The sequence below is a fragment of the Sparus aurata genome, chromosome 15, assembly GCF_900880675.1.
Source record: "Sparus aurata chromosome 15, fSpaAur1.1, whole genome shotgun sequence".
Taxonomy (NCBI): Eukaryota; Metazoa; Chordata; class Actinopteri; order Spariformes; family Sparidae; genus Sparus; species Sparus aurata.
This window is the reverse complement of record NC_044201.1, coordinates 16539529-16552595: the sequence shown is the minus strand read 5'-3', so window position 1 is coordinate 16552595 and position 13067 is coordinate 16539529. Positions and strand designations below refer to the sequence as shown.

At 44.8% G+C, this 13067-nt stretch overlaps 1 protein-coding gene across 2 annotated transcripts in view; it reads left to right on the top strand.

The window, feature by feature from the left end:
* adgra1b (adhesion G protein-coupled receptor A1b) overlaps positions 1-13067 on the top strand; it is a 181343-nt gene that overhangs the window by 109492 nt on the left and 58784 nt on the right. The window contains exons 13-14 of one of the 2 annotated variants that reach the window (XM_030442531.1): positions 6468-6678; positions 7276-7484. In XM_030442531.1, the coding sequence (XP_030298391.1) occupies positions 6468-6678; positions 7276-7484 (420 nt within the window). Of the gene's footprint in view, positions 1-6467; positions 6679-7275; positions 7485-7607; positions 8277-13067 lie in introns of those variants that run through there. The other variant, XM_030442532.1, reaches the window with a different exon arrangement.

Genomic DNA, 13067 nt, shown 5'->3' with positions numbered 1-13067 from the left:
CCACCGTTTGTGCGTATGTGTGCGTGTCTGTGTGTGTGTGTGTGTGTGTCCTTACCTGACTGACGGTAAAGAGGTATATTGTTATGGACCGGATGCTCACTCTTTTCCTTGAGATTCCAGTCATGCCAATCCCGTCTTATTCCTAAACAGGCCAATTATGGCGCATTCAGCAGTATTCAGAGTGAGCATGTTGGTGAGTCAACAGGTAATGAATGGTTTAGAGAGCGAATGAATACATGAATAGATAAAAGGCTCGGGTTTGTCATTGGCTCTCTCCGTAGGCGCTTGCCGGAGAGCTGTTTTCTCACCTCGGATGGACAAGAATATGAATATTATTTGCTTAATGATGTGTCAAAACCTTTACTCTGTCTGCTCATTAACACTGAGAAAAAGGAGACACAGATGTCATCTTCTCAGTATTGATTTCTTACAACGCAGTGATTGTTCTGAAAACACTTGGAATATTATTTACTCGCAGTTTATTTCGCATTGAGCTGCTTCCTATTTTCTTATCGCCCTCGCCAACTTGAAGAGCTCCGAGAGGGCCTTGGGGGTCTGCAGCACTGACCAACTCGCTGACAGGGATAGAGAGGTCGCGTTCGCCTGGTTTATCCCAGCTGCCTTGTTCCCGGGGCTCCTAGTGCCATTAAGATGTATGAAAACCGAAGCTACAAGCAAACTATCTGATCGAGGCAGCGATAGCCTGGCAGCTCCCATGTTCTGACGGGTAAAATGATGAGCTTTAGTTCCTTGTGAGTAAATTCGGCATATATGGCAGTTTATGCAAGGAGCAGTGCTGTGATCTCCATTGTGTCTTTGGTTGATGCCTTCATTAGCGAAGGCATCAACCAAAGACACAATGGACATGTACCTCAGAAAAAATTGTCACACCCCATACTGTGTAAACCTGTTCTGAAGACTAGCCCGTTCTGGTCCTCTTAAGCTGCTCTATAGTCTGGTGGTATGGCAGCGGATACTTCTGTAACTTCTGCCAGATGGCGGCAGCTGGGGTGGGTGTTATCTCTAAGTATCCTTTGGGCTCCGTGCAGACATGTCACTTCTACCGATTGCGCTGATGCTTTGTAGTTGGGTACCAATGATGCCCCGGGCTGTTTTAATCACCCACTGCAGAGCCTGCCAGTTTGTGATGCTTCCAGTCAGGATTCTTTCTGTTGCTCCTCTTTAAAAGTTGACAGAAATCTTTCCAAAGTATCTATAGAAAGATGAACAGCCTTTTTTGTGCTTTTTCAACCAGGGTGGTGATGTGTGAAGACCAAAATAGATTCTCTGTGATGGTAATTCCATGGAACCTAAAAAACTATTCACCTGCTCCACCTCAATCCCACTGATAAAGACAGGGGGGGGTGTCTTTGCCTCCTTCTTTCTAAAGTCAACCATCAGAAATGAAGTTATGGAGTAAATGTTGACTGCATAATGTAATGGCTATGCAGTAATAACAAGTCACTATGCAATTTTTGTTTGCTACCAGGAATGAAATGTCCCTGGAAGGCTGACTGGCGATCTATCTGCTTTAACGTGTCCGTTAGAGACCAAATGAATTAATAAACTCGTTTTTTGTCCTGTGTGGTTGTTGGTGGATTAGTGGATTCATTTGTCTTTGCGATAGTGGTGTTAACAATAATACCACATGGAAATGCCCAAGGGAGAAATGTTCTTTGTTTCCATTTCCACTGAAATCTAATTGAAGATCAATAATGACGTCAGTTATGCCCTCAAAGAAAAGAAAGATTGAATCATATTAAGGACTTGGGTCATCCTAATTGCAACACAACATATCCTCTTGAACAGTGTCCAGCTGAGGAGTAGTATCAGGCTGCCATTATATCACTGTGGTGGTTTCTACTGGAAACCTGAAGAAATAAAACTATATATAGAAATAAAAAAATCTGCTTCATACCAACAGAGCTGAGTTAGAATATGCTGTTTTGTGATCAGCTTGGCAAACTGACCCTCATAATAAATAGGAGATGACTCAGAGGGATGTTTTTCTTTGCGCGAATAAATAGTTTCTCATCATTACAGTGCTGCATGAAGATATGCACTGAGTCACAGTCATCTTTGCCTTCACTAATAATGGGCATGTAACGAAGGTTACACTGACGTGGCATCAGGCCACTGTTGAGACAAACTCTTACGAAAACATTTCGGGACAAGGAGGATTCTGTTGATGGCCGATGAGCTTCTGTAGCGAGTGTTAAATTTGCGTTAATTAGTGCTGAAAGTCTGCAAATTTTCCCTCCTAAGATCCGTTCTGTCTCAAAGACTTGGCTCCTTTTGGCTCATTATCAATCACCCCGCAGCTAATATATTAGTTATGCTTTTACGCACAATAACTTCATTAAATTTGTAATCCACTGTGCCTTTTTTTAATCAAACAATGTTGTCCATCTGTTGCGGCCTCTTGAATGTGTTTGTTAAGACACGACCCTGTGATGTGACAGTTTGAGTCAGAGCTGACTGAGGAGAGTGTGTCTGACAGCTGAGGCACAGCCTTGCCTCTCCAAAGAGCCTGATTTCCTGCTTCAAATCTGCTCAAATGCCCCCCCACCCCCCAACCCCCAACCCAACCAACCAACACAACCTGTCTGGAGGAAACAGACTCTTGTTGGCATGGCAACCATGTAGGGCTGTGTTTAATTTTTCTTGATAAGTAATGCAAACAACGCTACTACATAAAAAAAAAAAGCACAAGAGGAATAAAACGCCTTTTAAGCTGCAGCCATGGCAATCACTTTTATAGAATTATGTTTCCTTTGTTTGCATGTTTTTATGTTGAAACCTGGAATGTCGCCTCCAACAGAGGAGCATGTGCAAGGTCTTTTTTAAAAACGTTGCTTGTGAGCAAACTGTGATTTATTTTCAGCCTCTAAAACATGATGGGTCGAAATGACCCCCTGAAGTCTCCTGATGTCTACCTATTTGTCATGGTCACTGTGTCTTTGACCACGTCTGCGCTGACAGGACTGCCAATGATTACAAAAAAAAAAGATTATGCAAATCTCCCATCACGCTCGTCAGCAGTTCCTGTCGGCTGGGGCCGAGCTCAGCGAGATGCCCTTTGAGCTAAATTCACTTCATTTATAGTTAATTTCCAAGTCGCCGCTTGCGTAAATAAATAAATGTATCTCTCCCGCAGATATATCTACAAAGCCACAGAGCTGTAGATTTTTCTAATTTTGGATTACAAAAAAAAATATACACTTGCTGGCTCTTAATTTTCACCTTTTGTCGAAACACATTCGACAGTAATCCCCCTGTGAGTGGGTGCCATGTTCAAGCGCGGTGTTTACGCTCTGATGTGGTGGCAGCCCCGGGTCAAACGACGCTGTTGTGTTTCGCCCTGCAGGCTGTTTGTGGTTCTATCAAGCAGAGCCTCTGCATGAAGGAGCAGGTGGAGGAGGGCGGAGGGAGGCAGGCGAGCGAGTGGGAACAGCCTGAAAATAGGAGGTGATTGCTGACATTCACCTGGACGCCCTCTGTAGGGAAAGGTATAGGTCGAGGGGGGGACAAAACAAGGGAAAAGGCGAGCAATCCCGAGGCTAGAGCAAGAGACGGAGGGGAGTGTGTGATTATGGTTACTACGGCTACAGCATGCCGCCCCGGTGGAGCGGGAGGGGCTTGGAGGAAGGTCAGACGGCTGAGGTGCAGCCAGCTAAATCAACTCTGAAGTGTGAGGTCCCCGGTGGTGTTGGGGTTGAGGAAATGTAGCTGTTTAGGTTGCTCAGGAGGAACATAGATTGTCGCTAAGAACGGGACCTTGTGCACGCCGTGGCTTATAGCACACCCTCTGGGCTGTAAATCCCTTTGATACGCCACATAAAAGAGGATAAAAGATGTAAAAAGAGATGAGAAGACAAGCGTACGAGATAAGATTCCTTTTTGTGAGTTGCACGCCTTGAAAGCGCTCCCCCCCGGGACGAAGGTCACCGGGCGTATGAGAAGGGACCTCTAGGACGGCCGGCCTTGTGTCTAACTCTCGATTGTCACAGAGGCTCAAATCCTCCACGCCTCTATCCCTGATGTCTGTATCCTATGATGTCCTGGAAACAGACTGCCAAGCTTAAGCTGTTTGGAGAAAGGAAATGATGCAACATAAATTTCAAGGCGAGGATTCTCTGTCTTTCTCCCCTCTCTCCCCACACATACACACACTGCGGGATGAAAATCAATAGCCTTCAAGAGTGAGTCAATGCAGAAACTAATAGCCAACAAACCCAATGCTGTAAAATCACCCCTGGCTCCTCACACACCGTGGCTGTAATGTAAAGGAATAGTGCTCAGGCACGCCGTTGCTCATTGTCACCTGTATAGAATTATTTTCCAGGATTGTAGAAGTGTCAGGAGGATCAAAACAACTCAGCTTCTTGTACCTGAGGGGCCCACAAAGGCTGTCATCAGCAACACCGCAACACTGTAGCCAGCATAAGAAACAGAAGAATGGAGCTCTTGTTTAACCTGATTAAGAAATTTTGGCCATCGTTCTTCCTCGACATTGATTGGGGGCCGAACGTCTGACTAAGCAGCTCCCCATTAACTGTAAGGGCACTTTATGGGCATCCACATTCATCTTGGTCAGGAAGCTTCCCCTCCCCTTTAGGCACAAAGTGCTGATCCTCTCGCACTGGAGGGCAACGCGAGTGAAAGCTGAACAAAACAGGCTTAATTTGGAAAGCGAGCCCCGGCGTAATACAATCATTATCTTTATAATGGACACGCATCATCATCAGCCTTGTCATTAGCATCATTCTCCATTAGGGTCACGTAATGGATATGTGGGCACGGTCAGTGTTATCGAGTCTTCCTAGAAATCTCTTCATGGCAAAGAAATGTGTTTTCTTCATAAGACAGCCTACCTAGGACAAAAAACAAACACTGTTTTGCCAAGGCAGTGATACCGTTTACTATATATAGTAATCATTATATAATTACTGATTTAGAAATCCTTTCGTGCTTCCTATCTCCCTATTTGCTTGGGCCACAAATGTTCTCCAACTCTGCCTTCATTTCGATCCTAACTACACACCTGTGAAGATTCATAACTGTATCTCTCACAGTTGCGATGCTATCATTCTGACTAAAAAATGTCTCCACAGACAGACAGATATATTAACAAAAGCAGAGTACTGAAAATTGCTTTTATGTTCCTGCTCCAAAAGGTGTTTCAAGGAAAACATTTTGCAGTGATCACACACACACACACACACAGACTCACAAGCTGAAAACATTACCAGCCAAAGCAGTCACCGCTGTTGATAATGGGTTAACAATAAATTAAGACGTTACAAACAGGATACAGACTCAGCTCTCCTGAGTCTTGGCTTGCTTCAGATGCAGTTTTTATCAGCGATTTATAAGTTTCTATGACAGTCCGTTATCAGTCCTTTAATTATGATGTTCTAACAATACCAACAGAGCCAGTGATATCACGTACACCTTGCATGTACAAGTAAACTGTTGTTCCTTTCCTCTATTTTTGTGTATGAATGAAATATTAAGTGCCTGTGCACTTACATCAGCTGATAGGATGCATGAAGTGGAGCGTGTGGCCATGTGTATTTAGGTCTTTTATGCTGACGGTGCCATGTTGGAAACCTTTTTTTATGATTGAACTTGATCTTTCTGCCCGGCCTGTCCTGAGCGCACCCATCCACACACCCTTGAACAACATTTCTGTCCACCAGGGGCATCCATTCACTAAAGCCTGAGCTGTGGCAAAGTTCCTGCAGCTGTTATCATGCAGCTTTTTAAAGCCTTTTAGCACAGATGTTCTTGGGACAGGACGGGAAGAGTCTCCTGCTGAATATGTTACTTTATGGGATATAAAATGATTAGCTACGGGTAATAAGAGACCAGAGGGACCGTGGATCTTGAATTCAACTCTGAGGACATTTTTGGGTATGGCTGCCCAGGGTGTTTTTTTTTTTTTTTTTTTGCTCTTGCAGGTACAGCAATAAAAAACTAGTTTACAAGATGAGTCTGGATCCACTAGTGCTCAAAGATGGCGAGTGCCTACACCTTGAAATACCCCAGCCATGCCTTTTCTCCTAGAAACCCCCCTTTTTTTCCCCCACAAATGTTGCCAGGGATGTTTTTTAGGGGGTTCTCTGGTGTTTGTAGTCTGTGAAAAGAAGATAAAGTCAGACCGGTTGTCTCTTTAAATCAAGCTGCAGTGTTGATGTGCCCTCAAGCTGAAATGGTAAGAACCATTTCCACCTCTGCGGCAGGGAGCCTGACCAAATAGGCGCACTAGAGCGCTTCAAACGTGATTCTCATTCCCTTGGTCACTTGTGGTCTATGGTCGCCTCCACTCCTGGAGAGGAAAGCAATTTATCAGTCTCTTTTTTTTTTCTATGGGAGTTTATGTTTTTTTTTTCTTCACCCCCCTGCGCAATTCGGAGGCATTATTTAATTTTTATTTCCCTCTCTTTTTTTTGTTCCATCCGCAGAACTCAGTGGCAGTCGCCTCAATCCATTTACCGCTGGCTGGTACGCCTATCTCCTCCTCTGCGCTGCAATCTGTTGATAACTCCACTTGCAAGCTGCAGTTCATTGTGTTTCGCAATGGGAAACTCTTTCCTTGCACGGGGAATTCGTCAAATCTCGCCGACGATGGGAAGCGTAGGAGCGTTTCAACACCAGTTGCTTTCACCAAATTAGGTAAGAGGAAATCCATTTTTATCATCATGATGTCAACGCCGTACTACTGTGCTGGCACTCGGACTACATGCATGCACACACACGCAGACGGTCTCATCAGTTTTGCTCTGCGCAACATGTTGCCACATCACACACACACACACACACACATACAAATACGCTTTCGCAGCCCCGTGCGCATGATGGCAAAAAAAATAAAAACCCAAAGTCACTTCATCTGTTTGTGTTTATTCCGCTCGCGTTAATGAAATAACGGCGCTCACATCACACCGCTGCATCCCTCTTTGTTCTGGACAAAAAGAAAAACAGAAATTGGCCACTTTCGCTTTTCCATTCGAGATTAAAGTTAACCTGCAACACTTAACACAACAGTCTGTGAACTGCAGTCACAGTCTGACACTTGAGCAACATTACACGTGCTGAATGCGTGTGTGTGTGTGTGTGTGTGTGTGTGTGTGTGTGTGTACGCGCGCGCATGTGTATGTGTTGGAGTTTGCGTCCATGCTTCTTTTGCCACAGCACTTACACACTTTCCACTTGGTTTCCTCAACTGAATGTCTCGCTTCTTTTATTTATTTATTCTGTCTTTCTTTGCAGATGGGTGCAGCCTCGGGAGCGCCGTGCACTCCGTCACTATTGCTCTCAGGCACTTCGCACTGGGTGTAGACCCCACCGCAGCCTATTGGGATTTTGACCTGCTGGATGGACACGGCGGCTGGAGGGCAGAGGGCTGCCACATAACGGGCTCCGGGGGCAACACGACCACTATTCATTGCACCCATCACAATAACTTTGCAGTGCTAATGGTGAGTAGAACACTGTGTGGTACCAGTGTCATTCATTCTAACACAACCATGCCCCCCCACCCACCACCACCAGCACCCACCCACCCTCTCCACACACACACACACACACACACATAACGTCTCTCCCACTGCTTAGGGCCTATTATGGATCAAATGCATCTTTTTCTTTTTTTTTTTTTCTCTCGCCATGGAATAAATGGGAGTCACGTGTTTTAGGAAGCACTTCATGCAGGGACCTTTAAAAGCTTCCTTTATTGTTGCTCCTCAGCAGAGGGAAAGGATTTGTCAAATGCGCTACGGGGATTTATTGGCTTTTGGAGTATGCGCTACACTAAAAATTCCCCCCCACACCCCCCTCCTCCTATATCCTGGAAATGAGAAGTTGCGTGTGTTGTATAGTCTGCCACCTTTTTTTTTTTTTTCCAAAAAGCAGCGCAGCAGCCGAAATAGGAGCGATGCTCGAGAGAAGGAGCGCCTTGTCAGGGGCTATTCGCCTCCGAGCGCAAGTGGTGTGCTAATTGGCTGCAACCATCGCCGAGCGAAAAATGCTGGACTGTAAAGCGTAAAAAGCATCGCTCATCTGTATCGCTCAAGTTGGTCTCGACGGCGCCCGAGATGCCTTCTCCCGACGACGTCCCCCCGCTCAAATTGATTTCATGAGGATAATACCAAAAGCGCAATGGCATCGCATCGCCCAGTCGCTCCATAGAGCCGCTGCGCCTGGTCCGCTCTTTTGGATGAAAAGAAATCCTCCGGATGTTTACCGAAGAGTGGGATCCGTTATACTGGGAGGTCAGTTCTCAGTAGAGCATGAAAAAGTGTTGTGCTTTGAGATGTCGGTGCTTTTTCCGAGTTGCCTTTTTTTTTTTACCTGCATATTTTATGAAGCCGCTGTTCAATTCCGTTGTTGTTCGTGTGGCGGAGAGAAGCTGAGCTCGGAGGAGAGAGGGGAAAAAGAAAAAAAAAGAGCCGCATTGGAATGAGAGAGAGTGGGGTATACGGAGGGGAAAGCGGCTTGGAAAAAAAAAAAAAAAACGGCATGGGGTGCTCTGAGGGAGAGTGCGGGGTGTCTGTGGAGAATACTAAGCCGCTGTCAGGAGGCGAGCAGATGTCAGATTGTCGTTGTGCATTTTTCGATCGAACACATTGGCATTGGGGAGGCGCGTCAGTGGGCACCTTGTGGCTGTCGGGGGAAAAAAGCGAGATCGGGCAATTGTGTCACATTTTTTACCCTGGCAGCAGATTGATTTAAACTTCAAGGCACGTCCGACAAGTAATAGGCAGTCGTAGCGACGGTGGAAAAAGCCGTCACAGGAATGTCCACATTATGGTTCTGACGCGAGCGTTTGCGCCGGGGATTGCGCGTCTGCTAATGCAGTCACCACACCCGCCTGGTCTCTGCAGTGCCCGAGAAAAGGACCCCTTATTTACGGACTCGTGACATCATTCTCCTCTTGGCCTCGTCTAAAATACTGCACATTGCAACAATGGGCGTAATAGCCCGGGCTTCTGCAAGTACCCGACCTGTTGCATAATCCGTTCATGTCAAACAGGGAGACATTGCCTATAGTGCCTGACTGCAAGTTGACCATTTTTTAATTTACAGTATTTTTGCGAGTGAGAAGTCTCCGTCAGTGAAGCTCTGGTGTGTAACTCACACAGCGGAATGACATTAAAGCTGCAGCCGTGCTGTTGTGAAGGGGAGAAACAGGGGAGCAAGTTGCAAAGTCTATATGACCAAAGTTAGACGTTTCAGCTGACTAAAGGTGACACAGGCGTGCACCAGGTGTGCTTTTGCTCCAGCGGTGTCTAATACAGCTGTATCACTATCCTCTCTTTCAAACAACACAGCTGAATTCCTCCTTAGATCAGCCGTCCGCAGTATACAGTGTAAGAATCCATCTCATGGTGCATCTGTGATGTTGAGCAAACTGACAGAGGGTTAGCCACAAAGCATGACAGCTTTGAACGATGAATAATGCAACAAAATAATTTCAAAGAATAAGGGTGGGTGGGCGGTGAAGGTTGTGTGGGGGTGTGTATGTGTGTGTGTGTATGTCTGGTGTGTGTGTGGGGGGGGGGGGAGACGATGCCTGTAAGGCTCAAAGTAATATCCAATTCCTGTTGATCCACACTCTTTTACATTAAGTTCATGGAGCTGGAGAGTGTGTGTGTGTGTGTGTGTGTGTGTTTGTGCGTGGAAATGATTAGTCTACAAATAGCATGACAAGCCAATACAATTGTCCCTGGGGAGTGAGGTTTGGGATATAAAGAGTGCTTTAATGAGAATCTTTTTTGACTTGGCTCGGAAAGAATTACATGGGGGAGACTCTCCCTCCACTGGATTTGTGATCAGAATGCCAAACAACCTAGTTGGGACAGCATTTGTGTGGAAAAACTCTCCAGCAACAGCCTGGGAAGCTCTTGTTTGGGCACTCCCCCTGCTGTGGGTTTTAAACACTGTCAGGTGTGAATGGTTTTTGCGGTGGTTGGGTTAGAAAGCAGGGAGATGACTGACCTGTTAACACTTAAACCATTGATACAGATTGTTCCACATGTGGGTCATGTATTACGAGACAGCATGCCTCTATTTTGGATTATTTTTTCCCCCTGCACTAGGCTGAACTTGAAGCTGTTAGAAAGCAGCCGTTCCAGATTTCAGCACCGGGGATAGTTCCCATGAATTTCCTGGTCTCTCTCTCTCTCCCCCCCCCCACCTCCCACAGGCCTGTGTCTGGCTGACTCACTCGTTTACAGCAATGCAGCCTCATCATCTGTCTTCATCGTGGTGACAAGCCTCACTCCCCTACATGCCAACCCCCCCCCCCATCCAAAATCACACACCTCTTCTCTGCATACTCTAAGTTCTCACTGTCTCAGGTGTAGCTGATTTTGATCTATTTTACATTTATGATAATGCAGATGAAGCAGATGCATTTGATCGCTGCAACGCTCCACACTGTTTAATATGCAGGAGCAGACCTTTAGAACGACAGACACACAGAGGGGGTGGCTGGCTTTTGTAACTATCCAATCATAACAAAGGCCACGGTCCAATAAGAAAAGAGCTATATTCCCGTACATTGTATGAGATATAATGAATATGTGGAGTAAATTGTGTTCCTGGAAACGGGAGGCTCCTCTAGCGAGGCAGTGCATCACAGTTATAGTAGAACAGGTGACAGTTGGTTCAACATGGTGGAGTCTCATACAGGGCATCTGCATTTAAAAGTGGATATTGATGGTTGTTGTTGATGATGAAGTGCAGGGGACTAAAAAGAGAATTAAAAAGAAATGATGGTAGACGAGAATCAGAGTAGTCTAGTGGCTTTCAAGTAAAAATACCTTGAGAACAGTTCCTGCTTTTAAAGTCTTGCTTAAAGGGTCAATCCATCAATTTTACACATTAAAGTATGTGGGCTCTTGTGTAGTATGACCCTTAAAAAAGTATAAAGTCTTTTGTGGCTCCAGAGTAGGCTGCATGTGATCTGACAAATTGCTTCCTGTAGTGTCACTGGCTAAGGTGCATTGTGGCTGGTGCCATGTTTTGAAAAGCGGTCCACTGGTCTAGCATTGAACTCCTGTGACACTGTTGGACTCATTATGGACAATTTAAGAACAGATGATCATTTTCTTCCACATATTCTTCTTCCTTTTCAAGACCTGGTGCCTACATTACCCAGAGACACAGTCTCTGAGTAACATCATTGGAACATCACTAGATATATACTACAATTTTCACATGAGCAGTAGCACTCCACAAGACATGTAAACACAATGTATTCTTTAAAATTGGTGGAGTTGCCCTTTCAGTGAAAATAAAGCAAACATATACATGGTATATATGGTTCCCAGTTGAGGGATTGAGCCTCCAAAGGATCAGAAGCTTAACTAGAAGGAACTCAGTAGAGTACATACCTCCGCCAATGGCCAACAGTGCCCTTTTGTGTTGGTGTCTACAAACCACATGTTTGTGGATACCAGCCACCTAATGCCATAGTTTTTCTCATCAAGAGCCATGCATAATTACCTGAGAAATTAACAGAATTGTTGAAAAACAATTAAAAAAACACAAATATTTAACTTTTTTTTTTCAAATTTTCACAATTCTGTTGAAGAAAATGAGAGAAAATCTCTGGGTCTGTCCCTTTATCCAGATCTGCACCAGAAGTCAGTGGGGTCTCTTTCTGGGCTGTGACCCATCCTCCAGTCGAGTTTTGTGGAAATCAGTTAAGTTGTTTTTGTGTAATCCTGCTGACAAACCAACAAACCAATGGATACACGTGAAAACCTAATCAGCTTGGCAGAGGTATCAAAGGCAGTGAGATGATCATAGGAGAGTACAGTAATTTTTAAATATGTTTGGAATAAGAATAAGAATAATGGAAACATTTAAATATCTGGGCTTCTGTTATTGTCCAAAGCAAAAACAGAAACATCAGAATCACAATTTGACCTACAAAACCCTGAACCCAGTGCTATGCAACGGCAGCAAAACATCCAGTTGTATTCAGAGGTAGGCAGATTTTGTTTGTCACTGATCTAGTAGAAAGAATGCTGGTTTTGAACCATCTCAAGTCCCTGTGTTAATGGGGAACACATATCACCAGGGGATCAGACTTTGCCTGCCCTCTCCATAGAGTGAATGCCTGTCCATTTACTCGTTTTGTCTTCCTCTTCACATTCTTTGCCTCTCCCAGCAGCATGATTCTTTGTGTCCACAGTTATTCCAGTTATTTCATCGTTATCTGTGGATAGTGACCAGGGAAAGCAATGCCTCCTCCTGTTTGGTTGTGCGATGACAGACGCGCTTCCTTCGTGCTGTAATTTGACATTCATTCCCTGAAGGAATTCCAACCGCATTGTGAAAGCGAGGTTTATAGGGAACCAATCATTACCTGGATGGTGTGATTTTTGGAACAGCCATTACACTGTGTAGTCATCGCTAAGTTCAGAATGATAAGTTAAAGCAAGAATGCTGTCTATTGCCAGTTTAAATGAATCCAGCTGAGAGGTTTCGTTGGGAAACGTCTCTTTTGGTGAGACGTCTTTGGTGCAGACACGACAAGGGCCTCTAACTACACACAACTAACTACGACTACTACAAAACCCATGTGAATTAGTTGATTTACATGGGTTTTGTACTTCACAAACCCATATTAAGTACCTTAAAACTGTAGTCGAGCGCAGTACTCTGTCCATTTCTAAAATAGTCTAGGGAGCCTTGGAAGTGTTAGTCTTAATACAGTTATGAACCTTTTACAGAGGCCAGTGAAAACACAAATCATTTGGCCTCATTCAAGAACCACTGATTACAAACAGGTTGTGATCCAGGCCTGTTGTTTCTCCACAGTGGTGACCACTTGATATGACTGAATAATTGTAATGCCTTCATCTGAAACAGCTCTGAGTTTAAATACGTTACTCAAATGGTTCTGCAAAATGAATATTTTGTTCATTGACCTCTTCTCATTCGGATCCTCTGTGGTCTCAGCAGGAGTCTCTGCTGTATCCAGATCTCCAACTAGGCCGCAATTCAATTGTCCTCGCTGCTGCGCCTCCATCTTGAACCAAACCAACCAA